Genomic DNA, 27703 nt, shown 5'->3' with positions numbered 1-27703 from the left:
AGCTAAATTCCCTCTGCACCCTGTTTTGTTTAGAACTTAACTCTCAAGCTCTATTGAACCTGATTATCAAAAGAATATTTTTATATTAGATGAAAAGTATAGAAGAATCTTTCACAGTATGTAAGAAAGAAAAAGAGTGAGATGACTGTTGCTATTTCAAGCAGATCATAAAAAATTCTATTGCCAACTTCACGAAGAAAATGTCATATCCAGCTATGTTGGGGAATAGTCTTCTCTGTGGGGGCCCTGGCCCTCTGGAATCAGCTCCCCCCAGAGATTTGCACTGCCCCTACCCTCCTCGCCTTCCGCAAGAGTCTTAAGACTCACTTATGCCACCAGGCTTGGGGCAATAAGATCTTGGCCCCCTGGCCAATGAATATGATGTATGGTTGAGATCTGAATGTGTATGATTTTTAAAATATTGGGATTTTAGGTTATGTAGTTTTAATTAATTGGATTTGTCCTTCTATTTCATTGTTTTATATTATATGCTGTAAGCTGCCCTGAGTCTTTGGAGAGGGGCGGCATACAAAACGAATAAGTAAATAAATAAATGTTTGGAGCAGCACCCCTAAAAGTCATTAAGGGCTCCAGAATAACAATAGCCATTGCACCGCCCCCAACTTGACATTGCATTTGGTGTCACATGTGAAACATTGGAGGACACATTTCTGAGAAGATCAACTTACTCATTATGTCTCCTTTGTCCACTTAAATTTCAGTTTGGACTTCAAATGCTTGTAACCCTTGGGGATTTGGAATGACTTCCCTTTCTCAAATGATACGTTCTTGTGTAGGTTGTCTGGGCTTAGTACCATACTTCCTCTGGCAATAGGCGAAATCATATCCCCAACTGCCCACCTTCTTGCAACTATTTTTGAAACGATGAAATTTAGATCTGCAAAACCCTGAAGCAGGTCAAAGGGACTCAAGCTGCTAGTTTCCTACCCTATTTTACCCACTGGAGAAGTTACATTATTCTTTGTGCAGTGCAAAATCAATACATTTTCATTCTGTCAGTCTTGTTATTTGAGCAGACACTATTTTGTAAAAACAAAATAACTTGTGTGAAATCAAGGGAATAAACACCAGTGGCAAAGAAACAAAGGCTGCCGCTTATTGAATTTTGTGTTATGGTCACGTAGAAGTAAAACCCTTTGATATGAATTAGTAATTCAGGCAGAATGTAAAGCAGAAGCATAAATGCCTACTTACTTTCTTTCTATTTCTGGTGTGGATGCTACACTGCTAAAGCCAAGGGATTCCTGGAAGAGAAGATTCATTGCTTTTGAGTTGAGACTGAATAGCCAAAAGCTTTATTATCTGACTGATGCAGGAACAAAAATAAAGAATTGAATCCATTGTGCTTACTTCAATCTGAGATTGCAGCTGTAGGGATGTGGAGCTGGCATCAGATTTCTCCTGAAACAGAACAGATGTCAAGTTAGTGAAACACACAAGTGTGGCAGTGTTGACAAGCAAAGTAGCAAGACAACAAAAAGAAGAACAAAATAGGACAGGAATGAAGAGACCATCAAACTGTCTCAGTTCAGATGCTTCCAGACACTGGCTAGAACTGGTGTGATATAAAAGTAAATACACAATTTCATTTTATTTATTAAAGTTTCCTCTAAGAGCTCAGTGGCATGCATAGCACATCTTCTCCAACATCTGTTCAAAAACAATCCTGTGATGTTGGCTGGGGAAGAGAGAGGAGTATTGGCTCAAAATTGTCCCTGAACTTTCATGGCTGACAGTAAACTTGAATCTTTTTGCTTCAATGTTTTAGCCATCCCATCTCACAAGATCATCTCCATATATCCTGGATTAAAGAAAGCGCTCATTCCATTGGTTGAGAAAGCACTAGCAGTAATATGTTATTTTAGAAGCACTGTCAAACTTTTGTCATAATACAGTACTTCTCTTACTTTTTTTGTTTTTTATGCAATCTACGGTGGCAACACTAGATGGCTCAATATACTGCACAGTTTTGTAAACTGGAAACAAAAGTAATGAGCAGAAGTAAACAATCCTGTTAACATCTGCATCGCCTTCTAAATCTACTTCTCCAGATGTGGAAAACTGTGTGTAATTCTGGCTGCCACATCTTAAGAAGATATAACAGAAATGGAAAAAACATTAAACATTATAACCAAAATGACTTGGGGCTTGAACACATGTTCTTTGAGACACAACACTGAAGGTTCTTTACCTCAGAAAACAAATATGACTGAATGGAGACATGATCAAGATACATAAAATTATAGCAACTAGATAGGGAAACATAATTCAATATATAGCAATAACAAAGGGATGAACATCCTCACCTAAAACCCCAATTAACTGATCATGAAGAATTGGTTACAAACAGTGGAAGAGAGTTTGAGTGCATATCCAAAGACTCTGACTTATAACCTGATACTGAACAACTGTTCAAAATTACAAAGGACAAAACAGCTACTTACAATCCATCCTCAAAGTTATGACTGCTATATACAAAGATGCCTGAAGATGCATGATCACATTTTGGAATTCAGCAACCAGCTAGCATTTAGGACTGCTTGCTGTGTCCCATGATCATGTGACCACAATTAGCAGAAAATGGCAAAAAATGTCCATCGGATATGCTGGATTTGTTTAACAGCCACATGGTCATAAATTGTCATGATGACCGATGACCAAAATTCTGGCCTCCCTTGTGGTTGTAAGTCAAGAATTACCTGTAAATAGTCGTAGTGCCATAGTAGTAGCATTTTACTGTATATCATTGACCAGCTCAAACATAGAAGTAATTTTTCAAACAAACATTTTAAAAAAACCAAGATTTGTGAATGGACTGCAAAACTATAATCAGTTCAAGGGAACACTAGAAAGGAGATGTAGGTAGACAACTAAAGTGTATATATGACCTATAGCAGTGATGGCAAACCTTTTTTTGGCACCGAGTGCCCAAACCAGAACACACGTCCATGTACACCCATGTGTGTGTGCTGGAGCGCTAAAAAACCAAAGACCATTTGGGTTGTTACATGTATGTGATGCGCACCGGCAGGTGGTCTTCGCACAGGCCGGAGCACCAGAAACCCAAACATCAATTGGTTGGCTTGTGCATGCCTATTTTTTGATGTTCAGGATGTTTTTCTGCCCATTTTCAGGCTGCTTTTTGGACCACTTTCAAGCCATTTTGGGGCTATTTTCAGGCCGTTTGGGGCCATTTTTCAGATCAAAAATGCCTCCCCAAGCCCCAAAATTGGACATTTTTTGGCCCATTTTCAGGCTGTTCTCCAGTGCTCTGGCACCCATAAAGACCAGCTGGAAACCAGAAGAGTAGCTGGCGATGGCACACATGCTCATAGAGAGGGCTCTGTGTCCCACCTCTGGCACGTGTGCCATAGGTTCACCATCACGGACCTATAGCATCAGAACATTTTCAACTTACATACTGTCCCAAACCTAATTCAGTCCAAGGTTTTAATTTCCCTGTTGCCTTATGCAGTGCCTTTTCCTTACACCAAGGAAGCAAATGCACATTCTTCTGAAATTTATAATTAGCTTTAATGTCCCTGATTTGGAGAGATGGAAACCAAACAACTCATGGACATGAAGTTTGGTGATGTTTTTCTTCTGAGTTAAAAAAGAAACTGTATAAAGTAGTCGAAATAATGAAAACATTAGCAAAAATTAAGTTAAGAGTGTTTTCATTCTCTCGCCAAAGTAAAGTTCCATAGAAAGCAGATGTATGCAACTTCCCCTTTCTTCACTAAGCCAGGCTAACTATCCAGCTGGAAAAGCAATGGGAACATTACTAAGGTTCTTTTTTTGTCTCCTGTCATCCCACCTCCAATGACATAAAACAGCCAGAAAAGGAAGGGGACAGCTCTGCAGAATCCAGTTCATTTAAGTTTCTATTGAGTGTCAAGGAAATAAAAGAGAGGGGGCAATTTACCAGACGTTGCAGCTCAATCCACACACCATGAAAAAGCAGATCCTGCTGGGCACTAAGAGTAATTTTTCTTGCTGGTTTCTAGGTAGCAAATGTTTGGCTTTGTTGAACTTAGGGTTGTGCTAGAGCTGCTTTTACCTTAGATAAGACCTATATTAATTCACATTAACTTTTATCTTCATAAAGGAGATACTTTGATTACCTAAGTTGACTGTAAACAAGATTTACTATGCACAGCGGATAGCATAGTGAAGGGAAGGTAAAGCAGATTCTTCCCTCCTCCTCAATCCCTCCTACGGAAAGACCAGCTGCATCCTGTGCTAACAAAATCCAGATTCTGCTCTGTCTCTCTTTCTCTTGTTTACAGCATGAGTAACTTCTCTTGTCCTCACAACTAAACAGCCAGTGTGTTCCTTGCAAAAAGTAAGCATTGGATTTCAGAGGGTGGGGGGGAGGGAGGGAGGGAGAGAGAGAGATGGTTGGTAAATAATAAAAATACCCTAGAGGAAGATTATTTTGCTTAATAAAGCTTTGGTTTTGTCCTTGTTTACAAGTGATGGCTCTACATGTAGCACATGAATTGTAATTTATGAATGATAATGAACAGCTCCATAGGTAGACTGTATGTATTAGATAACGACAATTTACCAACACAAATGTCACCTCAAGATTTGAGCTTACAACATCACAATAATAGAGGTAAAGTGCTCTAATCTAACCTACTTTATTGTATCAATGGCTTTCTTTGGTTACTCTCCTTTCCAGATTTAACATCAGGTAGATCTCCCATCTGGTCACTATATTTTGTTCAACAGTTTGATAGTAAGTCATTATTAGTGCCTAGGTTTCAAAGGACACAGTGCCAATAGTCCTGAAAGTAGCTATGTTGCATATTGTTCTCAATAGGCTCTCCTTTGACAACTCCTACCCAGGCTAACCTTCAGAAATTTTTATTGAGACAGTGGTCAGGATGCAGCTATGGTATGCTCTGAAAGAGGCAGTTTATTTGGAACCTTGTTAGTTATGATTCAGCTTATGGCATGTGACAGAGACAACACTGATTGTTCATCTAGTAGATTACCTCTGTCAGGATTTAGATAGGGATAATGTGCTCCTTCTGATCCTTTTAGACCTTTCTTTGGCTTTCCATACTGGTGATCACTATATCTGTCTAGACCAGTGATTTCCAACCTTTTTTGAGCCCTGGCACATTTTTTACATTTACAAAACCCTGGGGCACATTGAGGGGGGGGGGGCGGCTAAAAAAGGTTTGGACAAAAAAATTTCTCTCTCTTCCTCCCTTTCGCTCTATTTCTCTCTCCCTCCCTCTTTCTCTCCCTTATTTTTTCTCTCTCTCTATCCATCTTTCTTCCTTCCTTCCTCTCTTTTTTGCTCTCTCCCTCCCTCCCTCTATGTCTTTCTCTCTCCCACCTTCCCTCCCTCTTTCTCTCTCTCTCTTTCTCTCTCTTTCTTTCTCTCTCTCTCTCTCTTGCTTTCTTTCTCTCTCTTTCTTTCTCTCTCTCTCTCTTTCTTTCTTTCTTTCTCTCTCTTGTTTTCTTTTTCTCTCTCTTGCTTTCTCTCTCTTTCTCTCTTTTGCTTTCTTTCTTTTTCTCTCTCTCTCTTTCTTTCTCTCTCTTGTTTTCTTTCTCTCTTGTTTTCTTTCTCTCTCTCTCTCTCTCTCTCTTTCTTTCTTTCTCTCTCTGAGGTTCACGGCACACCTGACCATGTCTCACAGCACACTAGTGTGCCGTGGCACACTGGTTGAAAAACACTGGTCTAGACTATATACAAAGTTAAATTGGAAGTATGACAGGCTTTTTAATAGATTAAAATTGGTATGTAATTATTTTAAAAAACCTAGAATTTGGAAACAATAATACATCTATGAAAAATCATCTTTATAACATATAATCATTTATTTAAAATGAACATTAGCTTATATGAGAAGTGTTGCATAATGCTTATAATTTTCACAACTGAAGCCGTATTTACAAACAAAAACAGATTTTCAAATAGCTCCAATTACTAAAGCGTGTATTTTAAGTTTGTCTGCACTAACCCAAGCTGTCCTTTTCAGCCTCCATAGTACAACATGGGAAATTTTCTGCTTCATTACATTTACATTTAAGCACTGGAGTTTATATGTTGTATCTAAATGAAAACATTTTGCACTGAGTGCAGCATAAATGAGGGGAAGGAAAAAGAATTATGGAGAATTAGTTAAAACTGAATTTTCCAATAGATGTTTCATTTAAAAAATGAACTAAACCCACTTTTAGTAGACATAATCATGACTAACATGTTATTCTCAAGTAGTATGAAAACTATTTGTACAAACAATATAAAGGATTAAAACCAAAGATCTAATCAAAGATGAAATGAACACTTTAACACTCCATACAATTTTCTACATAACTAAAAAACAAACACAAACTATTACTTGGTAGAGGAAATGCAAGCAATTTGCATATGGATGACTATTTATTTTTCTTAATACAAAACACTTATTTAGATCTTAAAAACGCATTTTTGTCAACAGGCCTGGGGTCACTGAGAATTTTAAATACCTACCCTGGCCTATGAGTGAAGAATGGTAGAATGAATGTGGATGCTTATTTTTAAACACATAGGGCTCTTAGAATATTATTTAAACTAGATTTTTGTGTGTTTTTAATAGTGATATTTTTAGTATATTATAATATTAGATTTCTTCATAGTAGTATTTGTTTGTTGTGAGCCACCCTGAGTCCCAGGAGAATGCCAGCACAGAAATCTAATGAATGAATGAATGAATGAATGAATGAATGAATGAATGAATGAATGAATTTATTTATTTATTTATTTATTTATTTTATTTTATTATTTAGATTTGTATGCCGCCCCTCTCCGCAGACTCGGGGCGGCTCACAACAAAATGAAACAATTCATAACAAATCTAAATTAGAGTTTAAAATATTTAAGAACCCCATTTACTAAACAAACATACATACAAACATACCATTCATAAATTGTATATGCCCGGGGGAGATGTCTCAGTTCCCCCAAGCCTGATGACAAAGGTGGGTTTTAAGGAGCTTACGAAAGGCAAGGAGAGTAGGGGCAGTTCTAATCTCTGGAGGGAGTTGATTCCAGAGGGCCGAGGCCGCCACAGAGAAGGCTCTTCCCCTGGGGCCTGCCAACCGACATTGTTTAGTTGACAGGACCCGGAGAAGGGCCACTCTGTGGGACCTAATCGGTCGCTGGGATTCTGGTCCAATTCCATGAAGGGCTTTAAAGGTCATAACCAACACTTTGAATTGTGACCGGAAATTGATCGGCAACCAATGCCGACTGCGGAGTGTTGGTGAAACATGGGCATACCTAGGTAAGCCCATGACTGCTCTCGCAGCTGCATTCTGCACGATCTGGAGTTTCCGAACACTTTTCAAAGGTAGCCCCATGTAGAGAACATTACAGTAGTCGAACCTCAAAGTGATGAGGGCATGAGTGACTGTGAGCAGTGAGTCCCGATCCAGATAGGGCAGCAACTGGTGCACCAGGCGAACCTGGGCAAACACCCCCCTCGCCACAGCTGAAAGGTGGTTCTCTAATGTGAGCTGTGGATCGAGGAGGACGCCCAAGTTGCAGACCCTCTCCGAGGGGGTCAATAATCCCCCCCCAGGGTAATGGAAGGACAGATGGAATTGTCCTTGGGAGGCAAAACCCACAGCCACTCCGTCTTATCCGGGTTGAGTTTGAGTCTGTTGACACCCATCCAGGCCCCAACAGAATGAATGAATGAATGAATGAATGAATTAATTAATATACATTGAATTGTCAAAGGATTACCGGTATATAATTTCCTCACTTTACCAAGTACAGGAATTATATATCCAACCTTTTGACAAACAACAGGTTGACACATGTGTTTCTGAATCAGGTAAAACAAATTATGCCAAACAGTAAAATCAACAATATAAGTAATGCTTCAATATAAGTAATGCTTCAATATAAGTAATGCTTCACAGTCAATTTAAAGCACATACTGGAATAGGCCAGTCTTGCAATGAAAACTGTTATCAAAACCACCCAGCTAACAAATCCAGCAGATTACAGTTACACAATCAAGAAAGACATGAATCTCTTTACTCTATCTCTGAAATGACCTCAAAAAATGAAACAAAAATGAACAATACAGCACATGGACCCTAGAATTCTGCAGTCACTACTGCTTTTTGTGGGCTGACAAGACTCTAGTAACATATAAACTAGGGAAATTCTATCTAATATAATAGGTGTGCAACTGATGTTAAATCTGACCTCACAGTTAACTATATTAAATGAAGATTTATTTCATTTTAACAAAGATTATTGAACTACAAATTAGAATACTTTTAACCACTATGGGCAGTGAATAGTGAATTGTCATTTAGAAGTATTTTAAGGACTAAAGAGCTCTAATTCCCATATTAACGTTTTGTTAAACTTACATTCTAGAAATAAAATATGCTGATTTTCATTATCTGACAGTTCCAACGCTTCTCAAGCCAAACAGAGAAAGACAGAAATAAGGTGAGTATCTGAGATGCATTTTATTTGTACTTTGCTACATTTCTAATATTATTCTTTCAGCTTTGTTTCTATTTAATAACTTTATACTGATCTTTTTTGCTTTGGATCGCATAGTTCATCTCTTTTTTTAAAAAAATATACAGTATATATATTTCTTTTCCTTTCATACTTGTGCTAAAATAAATTCCATAATAAATAAAACAGAAGTATTAAATTCTCTGTGATAGCCAAATTTTTGGAGAACACAAATTTATGAGCTCTCTACACTAGAGTCAATTCTGCCCTATGGTATGAAATAAGAGAAAGAGAATTTATACCACCTTACGGTATAAATTCATATCAACAGACTTAAGAATACGATAACACGCAGCATGATATAAAACACTGCTTATAAAATTTAGCACTAATAGCAGTGCCAAAATGACAAACTCATTTCCACAAGCATGCCTGCAGGTACAAATGAAAAGAACAAATTTCTTCCAAACATGCAATTAGATATTTTCACAGCTGGATAAACTTTCCATCCAGCTGCTGGAGTGGGGCCTCTTTTTGAAAATAAACTCTACTGTCAAAAACAAAGAAATGCCTGCAAATATAATATGGCCCAATTGTTACAATGTGGGCTTGGAGGAAAATTTTGGATGTGCTTTTTTTAAACTCATGTAGCAGATTGCATAATAATGAAATCAACAATTCACAATAAAACTTAAAATAAAAGTCTCTTTCATACCCTTTCCCTTACTTTTAAAATAAAAGGGCTTCTTGCAAAGTATTATACTAAAGCTTGTCTATTCCATGATTGTGATAGTAGGAATAGTAGTGGCAATAAAAAAGGACCCATTCTTAATGAGCTATCAAGAAATTTCTCTCATTGTGATTTTATAATGAAGAGAATCAAGAATTCCATTTGGCCCAGAATAGCCACCAGATGTAACTTGGGTAATGGTCCTTCCTAATGAATTTACATTGATCATATTGGGTTTGTAAGTGGCTCTTCAATTGTCAAGAACAATGGTTTGTTTGTATATTCGTGTCAGAAGGTCCACAATTAAAACAAAGCATACCATATGACATAAAATATAAAATACAAGATTAAAATACGTACAGTTTGTTTGTTTATTTGTTTATTTATTCGACTTCTATGTCGCCCAATCCCGAAGGACTCAGGGCGGATTACAACAATAATAAAAATACAATATAAATTGATACAAAGCGATAAAAAGCAGTTGAACATTATTTAAAACTAAAACCCCATTAAAAAGTTAATAAAAAAGGCAGTCACAATCATACACATTCACATCATTCATAGTTGGCCATCAAGGATGTAAATTTATGGCCCGGAGGCCTGCCAACAAAGCCAAGTTTTCGTGGCCTTACGCAAGGCCAGCAGGGTGGGAGCAGTATGGACATCGGGGTGGTGGTGGTAGTTGGTTCCATAGAGCTGGGGCAGCCACAGAGAAGGCCCTGTCCCGTGATCCCGCCAACCTACATTGCTTAGTCGACAGGCTCTTATTGGTCTCTGGGAGGTACACGGCAAGAGGCAGTCCCGTAGATAGTCTGGCCCTGAGCCATATAGGGCTTTATAGGTATTCCGGGGCCACCAGATGAAACAGATGTGGGCCAGAAATTAGCAATGTTAATTGTGTTCTGTTGCACTGCCATGAGATCCTCAAGGGTTCACTGATTGGGATACAAAAGGCAGGTATACATATATGTTATTGTCTACAATGTCACCATAATCAGAAAAAGCAAAAGCAACCAGGAGCATCCAAAGTGTAATGAGGTGCTCATTTCCATTTAAAAATGGCTATTCTGCAAGATCCAGCTATCTCATGAACCTGGCATAGACAATATGTTGGCAAGGGAATTCTGGGAGTTAAAGTACACAAGTCTTAAAGTTTGAAGACCCCCAGGCTATAAGCTCCCTGCCTTCAAAAATGCATGAAGAACTATACAAAATTCAATATGTAACCTCATTCTAACACTAATACCAGTGACAAGTATTTTGGTATTATCAAGAGATTAAAAACTCCTCTTTCAGGGGCATTACAGCTAAAAGAAGAATATTTTCATTTTTTTAAAAAAAAAATCAAGATATAATCATTGACTAAGATTCCATCTCACACAAGAGTTGAATTATAGTATAGTTTCCGGAATGTTAGTGGAAAAGTTTACTTACTCAAGGGGAGTTGGTAAGTGCAGTCAACATATCTGCTCTTATTATAAGAAACTTTTAGTTTCTTGGATAAACAAGAAAGCAAAGAAGGATATGATGCATTGCAAAAGTGCTACATTTGTGATTATCTGCCTGCTGACAAAAATGTAAGTATGTGCCTAGTGCAACGAAGTCCTCAATGCGCCTTTGAAGCCATGATAGTAACCTATGGTTTCCTCAACCACAATTACAGAGTCCCACCCCTGAGGTGCTATGCTGTGAGGAAAAGAAGCAGAAATAAACACCCCCCTAACGAAAAAGCCAACGTTGCTATAAAAAGGGGGCTTATTACTTACAGCAGTGATTTTCAACCTTTTTTGAGCCGCGGCACATTTTTTACATTTACAAAATCCTGGGGCACACCACCAACCAAAATGACACAAATTAAATAAATAAATACATACATACATACATACATACATACATACATACATACATACATACATAACCCCCTCGTATATACAATCCCATGTAACATCCCCTTATAAATACAGTCAAACATCAATCATCCCTACTCAAATTTATATCTCATTTCTGGGTACTTCTGTCTTTCCCCCTTTTCTCTCTCATGTTTGTCATTTCTCTCTCTTCCTCCCTTTTTCCCTCATTCCTTTTCCCTCTCACTTCTCCTCTTTTTCCATCCCTGTCTCTCTCCCCCCCTTATGTGTGTGTGTGTATACACACTGGAACCATTTCCAAAACCAGTTGAGGGCTGGGGGTTTTTCTCTTTTATTCTTTTCAAAAAGAGGTGTGGGCTGGGGGGCATTTCTTATTATTTGGGTGCTTTTTACCATATGCTTCAAGAATCACCCCTCTCTCTCTCTTTTGTTTTCTTTCTCACACTCTTTCTCTCTCTTGTTCTCTCTCTTGCTATCTCTTTCTCTCCCCCTTTCTCTCTCTCTCTTTCTCACTTTCTCTCTATCTTGCTGTCTGTTGCTGTCACTCACTCTCGTTCTCTCTCCGTTCTTCTCAGCGGAGGCCAGCGGAGGTGATATTCAATGTCGGGAGCGCGCGAGCAGTTGCGCGTGCTCCCTACCCCCCTGCTAGCCGCTCGGAATATTCAAAATAAGAAAAGCCTTCACCGGCGAAGGTTTTTCTTATTTTGAATATTCCGAGCGGCTAGCAGGGGGGTAGGGAGCACGCGCAACCGCCCGCGCGCTCCCGACATTGAATATTACCTTCGCTGGCCTCCGCTGAGAACGGAGAGAGAACGAGAGTTGGGCCATTTTTTGTCTCCTGCGTTCCGGGTGCGGGAGGAGCCACGGCGAAAGGCAGGAGACAGCGGAGGAGGAGAGGGGGCGGGCGGGGGGCAGCGCCGAAAGGCCGATGGGGCCGGAGGCACCGTGGGGAGGCAGGGGCGGCCGCGGCTCCCTTCCCTTATGCTGCCGGCGCCTCCCCCCCCCCCCCCCCACGGGCTGGCAGGGAGATGAGGAGCGCGCTTTCGGGGAAGCGACGGTGCTTTGGGGAAGCGACGAGAAGCCATGGGCGCGAGGGGGCCGACTTTCAAAGCAACCTTTGCCGGCCTCCCGTGGGAGGGTGCCAATAGCGGCGGCGGCGGGGGGGGGGCAATAGCGGGGGGGCGAACCACCTCGCGGCACACCTGACCATGTCTCGCGGCACACTAGTGTGCCGCGGCACACCGGTTGAAAAACACTGACTTACAGGATTAAAGTCTGTATTAAAAGTCAGGACTTTTTGTTGGTTGTCCACGTAGGTGGACTGAAACTCAAATAAACGTTTCTGGTTTTGTTGATAAATAAAAACGGAGAGTACAGCATGGTTTACTTTCTCAAGGGAAAATTTCTCAAAGGAGAGGGAAGGCAGGGGTGCAGATGCGGGGCTGGCACTGAAAACGGGAGCCTTAAATTCCAGAGGAACTTTGGGAAGAATGGAGGGTAGACATGGTTAGCAAGCAAGATGGACCGAGCGCATGCTCCTCATCACAGATTTATGGTTTTAATGAAGAACAATGTGGGGCAGCGTACTTGAGTTGGATTGCATGTTATTTACATAGGCGAAGGTGTATTATTTCCAGGGCAAATCTGGAGAAAATTGTTGAAGAGAGAAATGAGGACAGAATCTGAGGAAGTGGATGTACAGAACAGGATCTACTTTGAACAGCTGATCCTCTAAGGCAGTGTTTTTCAACCAGTGTGCTGCGGCACACTAGTGTGCCACAGAACATGGTCAGGTGTGCCGAAAGAGGGGAGAGAGAAAGAGAGAGAAAGAGAAAGAAAGAGAGAAAGAAAGCAAGAGAGAGAGAGAAAGCAAGAGAAAGAAAAAGAAACAGAGAGAGAGAGAAAAAGAGAGGGGGAGAGAGAAAAAAAGGAAAAATGAAAGAGAAAGAAAGAGAGAAAGAAAGAGAGAGAAAGAGAGAGAAAGCAAGAGAGAGAGAGAGAGAGGAAGGGAGAGAGAGAAAGGAGAGAAAAAAGGGGAGAAAAAAAAGAGAAACGAGAAAATGATTGAGGCAGAGAATGAGAGGAAAGAGAGAGAAACAAGAGAGAGGTGACTCTTGATTTAAAGCATATGATAAAAAGCACCCAAAGAATAAGAGAGGAAAACCCCCCAGCCCTCACCTGTTTTTGGAAATGGTTCAAGAGTGTGTATACACACACACAAGGGGGGATAATATGTATAATATGTACTGTCTTAGAGTGTCATTTTGTGTCATTTTTGTTGGTGGTGTGCCCCAGGATTTTGTAAATGTAAAAAAATGTGCCGTGGCTCAAAAAAGGTCGAAAATCTAAGGATCAAGCATGAAGGAAAAATCAAAGATGTTATCACCCTGAGAAAAGGCAACTACCAGAAAGAATAGTGCTGAATAGTAAGTCTTAACTCAAAATTAGGGTAGGGTAGATAGAACGTAGAAGCTCTATAATACCCTAGTCAGACCACACCTAGAGTTCTGCATTCAATTTTGGTCACCCCACTACAAAAAGGACATTGAAACCCTACAGAAAGTACATAAAAGAGCAACTAAAATGATAATGGGACTGGAAATCAAGACATACGAAGAGAGGTTGCTGGAACAGGGCATGGGTAGTTTAGCAAAAAGGAGGGCCAGAGGGGACATGATAGCAGTATACAGATATTTGAGGGGTTACCACAGATCGGAGGGGGTCACACTATTTTCCAGGGCACCAGAGGGCCAGATCAGAAGTAACGGAGGGAAACAAAAAGAGATTCAACCTGGAAATAAGGAAGAACTTTCTGAAGATGAGAGCGATCAACCAGTGAAACAGCTTGCCAGCAGAGGTTGTGAACGCCCCATCACTTGACACATTTAAAAGAAAATTGGACTGCCATCTGGTTGGTGTAGTGTGGGGTTTCCTGCTTGAGCAGGGGGTTGGACTTGATGACCTGCAAGGTCCCTTTCAACTCTAATAATAAATAAATAAAAATAGAGCAATAGATTAAACCAATACTATAATATTAGAGAGAGAAAGTTCAATTTCACTACAGTTTGGGATAGGATTAAAACTGGAAGAGACTAAGCTTGGCATCTCTGGTCATAAATTTACTAACTCTCTGAAAACTGCCTGGGAAACAGACAATAACACACTTGCTTTTACATCTTGTAGTTTGCTTTAAAAAAAAGAAATAAAACCCTGAAATTAAGTTTTGCACTGAGTTTCTATCAAATCCAGAGAATCCAGAGGCTTTGTGGCAGATTCTTTTCATACTGAACCATCTAGGAGTGAGAGATTCATGGTTGGGACTATGTAGTCATTAAAGTCATATGATGGACTATGATGAAATGGTAAATTGCATGGAGCTCCAGGACCAGATAGTGTTATCTAAATAACTAGGTGGTGCTATGAATTGTTACAATGCTCCTTGTTTCATTCATTGTATTTTTTCCTGGACCTCAGAGCAACTCTCTCCCTTCTAATTTTCCTCACAACAACCAACCTGTGTGGAAGTTTGGGCAAAAAGAGAATGATTCAGTGAACTTCCGCAATGTGAATGGACTTGAATTTGGATCTCTCTGTTGTTGGTTCAATGACGTGTCTACCATACCACACTGGAATCAACTGTGAGGTCTTTGAAAGCCAAATTTATGTCATTGGGCAAGAAAATAGGTAAAGACAAATTAGGAACGTCAGAAATAACAGAAAAAATAAAAGATAAAATGATCCTCATGCAGAGGAAATCTCAGAACAGAAGGAGAATATCAGAATAGTTTGAATCGCACGAATCCCAGCAACTGATAAGGTCCCACAGAGTTGGCTTTCTCCGGGTACCATCGACTAAACAATGTCATTTGGCGGGCCCCAGGGAAAGAGCCTTCTCTGTGGCGGCCCTGGCCCTCTGGAACCAACTCCCCCCGGAGATTAGAACTGCCCTCACCCTCCCTGTCTTTCGTAAGACTCACTTATACCGCCAGGCATGGGGGAGTTGAGACGCCTTTCCCCCAGGCTTTTTTATACTTTGTTTTATGTTTGGTATGAATGTGCTGGTTGGTTTTTTAAATAATGATAGGGTTTTATATGTTTTTTAATATTAGATTAAATAAATAACTAAATAAATAAATAAATAAATAATAGTTCTCTCACTATAACATTCAGATTTCACCAAGTCTGTTTAGAAGCTCATGCCACGATTTTACATTTCATATGTCATCTGAAATTATTCTTAACCAACGTATTTATCATTACCAAGTTACAATCACCGAAGATTCATTCAACTTACATTAAACAGTATTTGCTTAACAAGACTTAATATTTAGGTTTTCGTTCCCTACCGTTCTTTCTTCAGACTTGAGTTACTGCCAAATTGTAAAACCACTGTAGCAAAACATGATAATCTGGGGTTTAAACTTCTGAGAATGAGCTCTTCTAATTCATTTGCTACAAGCCTATGTGACAAATCCTTGAAGTCTTTGCACAGAATTCAGACATTGGGGCTGTTGTCTGGATACCAAAATATGTGCCCTTGTTATCTCTAGTTAATTACTCATTCTCTAAAACTCTCTGGTAGCATTGCAACTACTACATGGCCTTGCCTGCCTGTTAGTTAACAGAGCTGCTTTTCTTGTACACATTGTTTAACCAGCAGTGGTTAACACTTCATATATATATATTTTGGCTAATGCCATCTATCATCTCAGACTGCATATATGAGAACTTTTACAACATTGTGTTTTTGTTCAGACAGAAAGCCCAAGTGAAATACAGGCATTTAGAATATTTTATTTTAGTTCTGGGGATAATTCTGTTTTGTTAGTTCTAATTTTAACAGCTTTAGGGTATTAGGTTAGCCCTGCGGTTATGATTTTTAATAATGAGAATACAAGAGGGCAGAAATACTTGGTAGTGAATTCACTACACCACCACCACCCCCGGACTTTTATTTCCATTCTTCTTTCTTCTTTTTTTCTTTCCTTACTGCTAAGGACATCCATGTGAAATTCAGGCTGCGGTCTAATCCGTGCATAAGATGTCCTTAATACTTCTGGAACACAGTTGTATGTACTGTGTTAAATTTCCCCCACTTTCTGAGAGCTAAAGATCTGGGTATGTGTATATGAGTGTATACGTATGTACATGGTCACCTGAAAGCTATGACTTGCCAATAGTGAATACTGTAGTCCAGTCCTTCCTTTTGAGAAGTAATCCACAGTCTCTTTGCTTGGAATTTAGCTGTCAAACTCGATTTCATTGAGGGCTGCATCAGGCTTGTGTTTGACCTTGGGAGGCTAGGCTAGGCTAGGCATGGCCAGTGTGGGCTTGACCAGCTTGACATTCATTTTCGGCTGTGACAGCCTCCTGCCAGCAAAAATATGAATGCCCCCCACCCAGCTCCATTTTTGACAGCAATGGTCTCCTGCAGCCCTCCGCATGCCTCTCCAAAGCTTTGTTTTTTCTGGCAGAGGACTGCAGGAGTTCGTTGTGGTTGAAAACAGAGCTCAGGAGGGCTATAAGCCTTGAGTTTGATACCCCTGACTTACATGTAAGAAAACACTGCTCCATCAGCTGATGAGTTACTACTACCTCATGAGTCAATAAGGTTGCCCAAAGCATCTGAGGAACCACTTCACTAGACATGTGCACGGAGACAAAGTTCCCCTGCCCTTGAGGTGGTGAACCAAGCACAGTCTCTGGCAACTTAGCATCACTGCTTGAAGGACTTTCCCAGAATGTCTCTGTTGGCATGGACATTCTCAGCTCCTTCGTTTCATGGGCAGGCTCATGAAGACAACTAGTCATGCTGAGTCTTGTGGAGGGTTTGTCTGATTTAGCCCTTTTGGGATAAGTTGCTTTGCTCATGTCAATAGGCCCTGCAAAGCATTCATGTAGCTGTTTTACATATTAATGAATAATGAAGTACTAGAACTAAAATAATTTTAAAGGCTTCACTTCTGCAACTCTTTCCAAGGAAGATAAATTGAATGTGAAGAATGCCGTTGATTGCAATCAGAGTGCTTTTAAAACTAAAGCAGGTCAAGGCAACCAGATAAATAAATAAATGGAAAGAAGCAAAAAGTAAATTATTTTTATTCTAAAGGCATTTTCAATTTGCAAACCAAATCAAATTGTAGAAATATGATATGGTACTTTATTGTGAAAGTAGGACACATATATATTATATGCATTTTTATTTTTCATTATGGACTATTCCATAATCATATAAATACATTTGTGCTGTATTTATATTTTAAACCAATTCATAATGGCAATATCTTTGGTTCAGCATTATTTATGTCTATTTTTCTCCGTCTGTACAAGGTGAATGAAAACAAAGCAAAAAGATAGCTGATTGTTCTACTTATCTTCCAGTCCTAAATACTATACTGATTCGAAAACTTAATATAAAATGAAGTTGCTTTATTCCAGGATAAGCCACATCTTTTGATATCAGTTTAGATACAGCCTACTATTTTTCAATCTTATTCTTGGTCTATTGAAGATACTGTTAGCAGTGGAAGGTATTAAGCAAAACAACAAAGGCTTAAAATCTAGCTAGCTACTGGATCAAAGCAGATGTGTGAAAGGACACACACATTTTACATCCAGCTTAGCACTATGTTGTTTGATAAAGTCACAGCATTCACAAGCACTTATTTCATATTAAGGGTTTTTATGTCACCTAAAAAAACCAGTCTTTGTTAAGCCTTGTATTTAAAAAAAAATCATGGAAAACTATATTTAAGGAAGTTGGTATTAACAGCTCATATTTTGTTCTTCCTCAACATTTTTGGTGTTCTAGTTCTTCTAGTTCTTCAACAAGGCTGAGAACTTAAACAATAGTTAATCTCTTAAAAACCTTCTGATCTGCAATATTCATAACATGAATAATGCAGCATGCCAAAGCAACTAGAAAAACAAAATAAAAAATATTTAAACTTGTAAATATTTATTCTGACTCTGACAATATATTTTAAAAATTATAAATCAGCAACAAGGAATTAAGATGATAAAATAACTAATTTAACCTTTTCTGAAGATTCCCAACTTGGCAAGAATGCTTTCCAGTTATAGGGTCTCATGTTGTCCTAAAACATCTTGTTTTAAATCAACGTCCTTAACAAACCAAGAGAAAAATAATCCAGTGCAGTTTCCATGGCTGATTTGAGAAATAGGATTTGCTTCTATAATACTACTAAAACTGTGGTATATAATCCACAATCCCACATGAGCCTCTCTCTGTACTGAATCAATACTAAAGCAATATAACATTCTATTTCTGAGAACAAATGGATAAAGAGAAAAATGACAGGTACATCAAATCCAGTTTTTGAACTGTTAGGAGACATCTACTTTGCCTGCAGGGGACATCTAGTTTACTTGCTGATTGACAAAATGCTGTACAGTATTGATAAATTGCAGCTCAATGTATCAAGGCAATGCTTAAATTGTTTGAAGTAGATCTGTTCAGAGTAGAAGGACACAGTGCTTGTTAAGTTATCATCAGAAGTGGGTTCCTGCTGGTTCGGACTGGTTCTATAGAACCGGTAGTAACTTGGTGGCCGAGTCAATGGAACCGACAGCGACCCAGGTCTGCCATGCCCTCGAGCCAGTTCTCTCAGTGGCGCCATAGATGTCGCCATCTTGCTTTTTAAGTACTGCGCATACGCAGAGGGTCTTTTCTGGGAAGGGACACATGCACACAAAACTTGCACTTCCGTCACAATGTGAACTGGTGGGGAAGGTAAGTAGAACCCACTTACTTCAATGCCACTAATGTTGGGGGTGCTTGTAGTAGCCTGAGTGTTCTGCCTCCCAAAATGGGCCTCCCAAGCTCCAGTTTTGGCTGCGACGGCCTCCTGAAATCATCTGCCAGCAAAAACAGAGCTCAGAAGGGGGGCCCACGGTCCTTACATACTCATTTTTTTAGCTGTGATGGCATCCTGCAACTCTCTGCAAGCAAAAAGGAACCTCCTGAGCTCCATTTTCAATGGCAGAGGGTTGCAGGGGGCCACCACAGCCAAAAACAAAGCTCTGTTTTTGCTGGCATGAGCACCTTGGACTGGATCTTTGCTGTTATTAGATTTTTTCCATTGTTAGATTTGTTCCATTGTTATAGTGTTTTTATTACTGTTGTGAGCCACCCCGAGTCTTCGGAGAGAGGCGGCATACAAATCTAATAAATTGAATTGAATTGTTTCCAGGGCAGCTCCACGGGCCAGATCTGAGTACCCCACGGGCCAGATCTGAGCCCCGGGAGTTGAGTTTGACATCCCCATTTTAAAGCAATAGCAACAGGCCCTTCTAAATTTCCTCCCTCTTTCTTTTGTGACAGATAGGCAGAGATATGATAAAATGTGGATTGACAGAGGGAAAGGTCTGATGAATTAGCCAAGATTTTACATGATCAGCTTCACATTAAGTAGGCTGAGGGGTATATCCAAATCACTTACAATATAAAGAATTCTACTTGGGCCCATTATGAAAGGAATGCTACTATATATGTATGATAATAACTTTTTAAAACTAGCAGTCAGCAAAGACTGGATAGAGGCAATCTGTCTGTCTCTTGCTGAGTAGGGATAATGGATACCCCACTGCTCTGTTTCAGTTACAAACATACATTTGTGAGTCTTTAATTTTCAGAGCAAATTAACACTAGTGTTGCAAGTAAAGGAGTGAAACAGAGAAATCCCTTATATTGGCACTTTAGCAACTCATCATTTTTTTTTTCTGACAAAGCATTTGTTATATACTTAGCATGCTCACTGTCAGCATGCTTTCACGAATGCTAATCTAGACATCAGTAATAAAATGAAGGGAGAAAAATTCCCTCTTAACAATCCGGATTTACTTTGTGCCATTTATCATATTAGACATGTGTGCAAAATTTGAGTAAACTCATGCTTACCAACATTAACATGATAGAAAACTTTTTAATATTGACATAAACTCTTTTTTCTTTATCTTCAAAAGTTTTATCTAAATCATCACTGTTAAACATCTCTAGTTCTCTAGTTCTATACCTAAAATGGTGTATGACCTGTGTTTTATAAAAAAACAATAAAACAATGTTTGTTTGTTTTAAAAAGAGAATACATTAACTCTGGAGATGTAATTCATGAGAAATTAAAAGGTAATTCAATTTAAAACTTTCAGATTTGGAAAATGGCTGGGAATGATTGGCATTAGTGTTGAAGGAAGTGTCCCATTGTATACACAGACAGACACACACATTTCTTGGACACGACATTCAGCTTTATAATGTATTGTTTTCTATAAGTTGTTATGCAATCCCCGATGCAATGCAACATACAGTGCACACTGAAAGGAGCCCCTAACTGGGTATCTGCAGGGCAATGGCAATGTCACTGGCTAATCTTTTAACCAGGAAGCACCTTGGTGCTTCTGACATAAGTGCCAATTTCCAAATCATCAATGAACCTGTGTTCTGGTTGCATTAGGTCCACTGGAAGAGGAATTGTTTGTGGAGTCCTTGTGTTCTCTGAGCTTGACGGTTTTGTTGCAGACATTTCATTATTAAACTGGGGGACATCATGTTGTAACCTGCCAGCAGCCCGTTCAGCTGGTAACGGATCCCATCTGAGACAAGGCCAATGAGGTGATGCATGAGTGGCCTGTGCAATTGGCACTTAAGTCGGATAGTGAGGAAGCTGGTGAAGATTTGGTGTCAGAAGCAGAGGTTCAGTCAGGGCCTTTGGAATCTCCAGCACCTACACCAGTGATGAGGAAGAGGAAGAGGAGCCTCTTTTTATTGCACGAGCACGCAGAACTGCCAAAAGGCTGGAATGGCTACTCAGGAGGAGGTCTCCTCAGGAGTAGGCTTGGGGATAATTGACCACTCCCCAAGCCTAATTAAGGAATGACAGAGATGGAAAAAACTCTGCAGGAAACAACTCATATGATAGCTTATTAGTTAGTTTGCCTCATTTGGAAAACCTCTGCTTGGCTTATCTGTTTTGGCTTCTGTTTTGTGGACTAATTCCAGGCATTTTGCCAACCTCCATAAGCTTCCTGCAATATCCATGACTAATTACTTATCTCTGCTTTATGACTTTATGGATTTATGCCAGTTGTATAATTAACATCTGGGGTTTTTTTTCAAGAGAAGACTGATTTAAATTTTATTTATGTCTGAATACTACTAAGCCAATTTATTATTAGTAGTTAATCAATTAAATATAGATTTGAACAAACTGCTACGTTTTCTCTGGTCAATAGCTGGGGCAGAACACATCATGAATGTCCAGAGAGACCCCACAGTTCATTCTTGAGCTACAAATATTATCTTCTAACAGGGTCATTATTTCTCTGCTTTTCCTCTTGGATCATTTGTCCACTGATCACTTTTTTCTTTCCCATGAACCACTTCTGCTTTCCTTTTCTCCAAATCTTCTCCATTCTCCTTCATTTTCTATTTTCCAACTCTGATTACTTCCCTTCTTCCTTCCACTTCTTTGGTGGCAATCTACTCCTTTGGCTTTTCATGGGCATTCTTCTCCAACAATGCAGCACATACCGCAGTACATAGATAGTTCTAATCAGTTCTGCATTCCTTTTCACACTTTTTTTTTTGTGAACAATGACAAATGCCTTAACGTACACTTAAAAAACTACTTATGGAATTCTGTACTGGTAATGTACTACTTCAATATTTAACATATTTTTCTCTAAAATTAATAAACAACTTTCTTAATGTGCTAAATCTCCAAAAGTTTGAAATTTTATTAGAACATAAAAGGTTATTTGGGCATAGATTCCATTAATTTCGTTGAAGATTATCCTACTTTAGATAAAAGTGTTTAGAATAAAGACATAAAAATACAGTCAAGGGCATATCTGCTGGGAAGCAAGCCTATTTAATTAAAGTGGACATACTTTTAAGTTAGAGGCCTTAGAACTTTGACATCTATTGGGCAAAAATCAGGGGTGGAAATTAAAAAGTAAATGCCATGATTCCAGAATTCTGGGCTAGCTTGTTAATGATACAGTCTGTGAAAGGGTGGGCTGAAAATTACTATCTTAGTGGCTGTTAATTGATTATCCCCAGGGCATGGGGAAAGTTGAGAGGAAGACAAATTAAATTATCTTAAAGCCATCTGCTTCTAAACCAGATGCAAAAGTCACACTGGAATGCTGGAAGAAAAGGAAGAGAACTTCAGAGTTAGCAATGTCACAGAACAAATAAGCCATTTTCTGCCCAAGAGAATAAAATGCATCAAAACCGCTTTTAGAAATGGCAATAGGCCAAATAAAGATAAGAGTAATTCCAGCTGCTCAGAACATTACATAACTAGTTGCAAAGTGGTTTGCCATCATTATTTCCAATCTCCCCATCTTAAAGAAATGAACAGAAAAAAAAGCTAGACATTAAGCCCAAATGTCCTTGTACAATAGAGTTCAATATTGTCATTATAACCAGCAGTGGGTTACTCCTGGTTCGGACCGGTTCTTAGAACGGGTAGTGCCGGTGGTGGTAAGATCCACTCACCTGCTCAGGACACTTCTGCAGATTTGCAGAAGCTTCTGCGCATGCACAGAAGTGTCATGCACAAGCATGTTTACTGGTGGCAAAATAACTTACAACCCATCACTGGTGTGTACCCAAAGTGTTATATAGAGGGTTTTTTTTCAGCTGTCTCAAAAACTGAATGTATGACCTTGCTATATCTCAGCATATTTTATGCATTACATAAAATAGAGAATTTTATTTTATAGCTATTCTCAAAGCTATAGTGGAGGGTGGTGCTGCCTCTCTAACAACATTGCCAAAGTTCCGGATTCTTTCCTAAATTCATTCATTTTTAACTTTTGACATATAAATTAATGATTCACTGGCATCTCAAGCATAAAGTGAGCTCTAACTACAGAATAATATAACGCATTTGGAAACTGCTTAAAAGGAGACTGTTTTAATGTAAACTGGTTTAAATAGATGTAATAATTTCATGTTACTGTGTAATTTAATTCCAATTTACATCCGCCATTGTATATATGGCACCAGATTAAATAGAAATGTTGTAAAATATCTACTGATTTACTCTTTTCTAGTTTTTATTTTGCAAAGGGGTAGGGGGTTTATCCTTCAACTTATATCTCTGAAACTGGTAGAAAATGTCCTTGGAATCACAATATGAATATTAACAAAAAAGGTCTTGATATCTGTAAGTCAGCAGCAGCAAATTAAAGACACTGAAACATTGTGAAACACAGTTTTGCTATCTGTCTGAGCACATTTTTTAAAGCAAAATAGTTTCTCCTTTTTAGTCCTCTGGATCTTTCTTGAAATCTTCCCCAGAGTACCGAAGGAACAGCACAGGACACTTTATACATACAAAGCTTCTTCTTAGTCAAATGAGTTATTGGCCAAGAAACGTGACTGGAAATACCATTACTTCTTAAAATCTCACAGGATATAGAGAAGTGCCTGACTCATAGCTTTGCAGTGCAAACTCCTGATTCACAGATTGGTCCTTCAACAGGTGCATATTGTAAGGGATGGAGACCAAGTCTCAAGCTAACAAGCTTATCATAGAAAAGAGAAAATATGCTTAGTTGAGTGAAGCTGTCATCTAATAAGCACTCAAGGACCTCAGGTATCTGTCAGAAATAAAATCTTAAGACTAGGTTCTGGTGATCAAACAGAAATCACACTGTGCTGTCTTCTTCAGATTACTTAAGATGCTGGGAAGGAACGGAACATTGATATTCTACATGTGTAACACCAAAACAACAACTCAGACAACCCTTAAAAAAACCGACAACCCTGATCTTGTGAAAAACAACTTACAGAAAAGGGTTATCTCTTTGTTCCTGATGTGGTAGCTTACCATGGATAAAGGATTCTCATATGGAATCATCTCAGTCCTCTTCTATAATTTGTAATATAGGGTCATAAGGAATACTGCACATACGAGGGTTGCCCAGAAAGTAATGCACCACATTTTTTTTCTCAGCCTACAGTAATGGTACGAATGCGAAACTTTAGGTATACATTATTTGAATTGTCAGGAGTACGTGTGTAAATTTTGCGTTTCTTCAGACAGATAGCATAGCTGCAGGAATGTCTGTACGTGATGTACGTTACAAGCAGCGTGTCATCACTGAATTTCTCACTGCGGAGAAAGAAACTGTTGGGAACATGCACAAACATTTATGTACAGTTTATGGAGAATCTGCAGTCGACAGAAGTACGGTTAGTCGCTGGGCACAGAGGGTGAGGCCATTAGAAGTGATGCACAATGCAGAAATGGCTTCGTGACCAGAACAAGGACTGGTACCGACAGGGCATCCACGCCCTTGTGTCTCACTGGAGGAAGACCGAAGAACAGGATGGAGATTATGTGGAAAAATAGGGAGTGTAGAAGAAATATTATTCTTTCTTGTGTGTAAGTTTAATTGTGTTCAATAAATAATTGTTGAAGAAAAAAATGTGGTGCATTACTTTCTGGGCGACCCTCGTAAGTAATTTTTCTTGCAGAAAGAAGCAAAAGAATTTACTTCAGAACTGAATTCCAAATTGTGGGATTCGGTCTGGAATGTTACCTTTGGAATAGATAATTTAGTGTCATAATGCATGTAATTTTCTTTTCTTTTCCTTTGCTTTTTTTGTGCCTTCAAGTCACTGATGACTCCTGGTAACTGCCTGGACTAGTCCCTGCAGTTTTCTGGGCAAAATTCCAGAAGCGTTTTGCCATTGCCTACTTCCTAGAGGTGAGAGAGAATGACTGGCCCAAGGGCACCCAGCTGCCTTCATGTCGAAGCGGGACTAGAATTCAGTCTCCTGCTTTCCAGCCCAGTGCTTTAACCAAGACTAATGTTGTTTGAATCAACTAAAAGGTAACTTAGTCATGACTTAATTCTTCTCTTATACATCCCATTGGAAATTAAATTCAACTTACACTGGATTCAAACTATTGAAAATTAAAGCAATATATCTATGTTCTGTTAGAAGCAGTCGTATCTGATCATCTCTTTTTGTGCAGCCTTATGAAGTGAAATATTTCTAAAGGGATAATCTTTATATATACTGTATTTTTTGGACTATAAGATACACCAGTATATAAGACGCACCAATATTTTGAAGAGGTAAGCAAGAAAAAATGTTTTTGTCCTCGCTGCCCCCCAGGAGCACTCTGCAGGATTCTCAAACCCCCTGTGCACCCTGCTCTTTGCAAAAATGGGCCTTTTTCCCACCTGTTTTTACAAAAAATGGGTGTGCGTAGGGTTTGGGAGGCCTGCAGGGTGCTTCTGGGGACTGGAGGAAGGTAAACATTCCTGTTTTTGTGGGAAATGGCCCATTTTTCACCTCCTTTTTGCAAAAATAGGGTTTTCTTTTCTTCCCCAGATCCCAGGAGCATTTTGCAAGCTTCCTAAATCTTCTGCGCATCCCATTTTTGTGAAAAACGGGCCAATTTTTGCAAAAATGGGATGCAGGAGTGGGGTTTCGGGAGCCTCTTTTAGGGGGGGAAACAGTGCGTCTTATACTCTGAAAAATAAGGTATTCAACATCTCTCCGTCTACAGAGAAAGTCTAGTTACATGAGATTGCAAAAAACTGAAAATAAAGTGTGAAGGAAGGGGGGAAAGGGATATTTAAAATAATTATATAATATTACTGGTCTTTTTGATTTATGAAAGCTTACTGGTATATGTTATAACAGTATTAGCAAGAAAAAACAAATGCACAGGAATAAAAAAGGTTGTACTTGCCTCAAGAGTAGTAACTGTGAGAAGGACCTTAGAGCCCTAATGAACAATCACTTAAATATTAACCATTAGTATGCTGCAGCTGCAAAAAATTCCAACACAATGCATTAACAGAAGGATAGAATCAAGATCGTATGAAGTGTTAGTTCCTCTTTATAATACGTTGGCAAAATCACATGTGGAATATTGTGCCGTATACCTCCCAGAGACCAATAAGATCGCAAAGGGTTGGCCTTCTTTGGTCCTGTTAACTAAGCAATGCAGGTTGGCGGGGCCGTGGGGGAGGGCCTTTATTGTGGCCGCCCCGGCTCTATGGAACCAACTCCCCCCGTTGTTCATACTGCTCCCACCCTGCTAGTCTTCCAAAAGGCTACGAAGACCTGGCTTTGCCAGCAGGCCTGGGGACTATAAATTTTACATCTTTCATAGCCAAATCGTATTGAATGGTATGTATGTGTTGATTGGATTGTTGAGATGTGGGTTTTAACTGGGGTTATTGTTTTAATTTATGTTTTAATTCATATTTGACTTCTTTTTATTGTAAATTGTATTTTTATATTGTTGAAAGCTGCACTGAGTCCTTCGGGATCGGGAGGCATAGAAGTCAACTAAACAAAACAAAAAACAAAAAAAAGAAGTCAACTAAACAAACAAATAAACAAATAATCAATCCAGTTTTGGTCGTCACAATATAAAAAAGATTTGAGACTCTAGAAAAAGTGCAGAGAACAGCAACACAGATGATTAGGGGGCTGGAGGCTAAAACATATAAAAACGGGTTGGAGGAATTGGATACATCCAGCTTAATGAAAAGGAAGGCAGGGGTGACATGTTAGCAATGTTCCAATATCTCAGAGGCTGCAACAAAGAAGAGGTGGTCAACCTAGTCTCCAAAGCACCTGAGGATAGAACAAGAATCAATGGATGGAAACTAATCAAGAGGAGAAGCAATATAGAACTAAGGAGAAATTTCCTGACAGTTAGAACTATTAATCAGTGGACGTGAAATTAATCTCTAGGTTTGGAAGTTGCTCCAACACTAGAGATTTTTAAATGAGTCTAGAGAACAATTTTTCTGAAATAATATAGGGCAGTGATGGTGAACCTATGTCATGGGTGCCACAGGTGGCATGTGGAGCCATATCTGCTGCCACGCGAGCCTTTGCCCTAACTTAGTTCCAATGTGCATGTGTGTGCCAGCCAGCTGATTTTTGGCTTGCACAGAGCCTCTGGGGGGATGGGGGAGGACATTTTAACCCTCCCCTGGCTCCAGGGAAGCCTTTGGAGCCTGGGAAGGGCGAAACGCGAGCCTACTGGGCCTACCAGAAGTTGGGAAACAGGCTGTTTCTAGCCTCCAGAGGGCTTCCAGGGGACGGGGAAAGCTGTTTTCGCCCCCCAGGCATTGAATTATGGGTGTGGGCACTCTCGCATGTGCGATAGTACACATACATGCTCTTTTGGCACCCGAGGGAAAAAAGGTTCACCATCACTGATATAGGATGTCCTGCCTAAACAGCAGGTTGGACTAGAAGACCTCCAAGGTTTCTTCCAAATCTGTTATTCTATTCTATATTCTGTATATTACTAGATACCATTCATATAAAAATACCACTGTAACATTTACTATGAGCGACCCAAACTCAACGCAGTATTATCTGTAGGTAAAGCAAGTGGTTGTCAAGTTTTTACTTGCTGCCAGCAAAACACCACCACGTAGCAACTGATAAGCTTCAAAATGGTTCCATTAATCTGGCAAAGTAAGAGGAAACGCAGGCTGTATGTTATAAGCTTGGTTATCTTCCCAGCCAGTTGTACTGGCTAGCATTCTTTCATGTTGCCAATAAAGCCAAGAAATCAG

The 27703-nt window shown here is 39.4% G+C and overlaps 1 protein-coding gene across 1 annotated transcript in view; it reads right to left on the bottom strand.

Annotated features, from left to right (window-relative positions):
- SASH1 (SAM and SH3 domain containing 1) overlaps positions 1 to 27703 on the bottom strand; it is a 171718-nt gene that overhangs the window by 95274 nt on the left and 48741 nt on the right. The window contains exons 3-4 of the mRNA XM_070733679.1: positions 1372 to 1422; positions 1216 to 1265 (exon numbers count right to left, since the gene is read on the bottom strand). Coding sequence (XP_070589780.1) covers positions 1216 to 1265; positions 1372 to 1422 — 101 coding nt within the window. The remainder of the gene's footprint in view (positions 1 to 1215; positions 1266 to 1371; positions 1423 to 27703) is intronic.

This window comes from Erythrolamprus reginae, chromosome 1, assembly GCF_031021105.1.
Source record: "Erythrolamprus reginae isolate rEryReg1 chromosome 1, rEryReg1.hap1, whole genome shotgun sequence".
NCBI lineage: Eukaryota > Metazoa > Chordata > Lepidosauria > Squamata > Dipsadidae > Erythrolamprus > Erythrolamprus reginae.
Note: the sequence above shows the minus strand (reverse complement) of the source record. Positions and strands in the feature narration are given on the sequence as shown.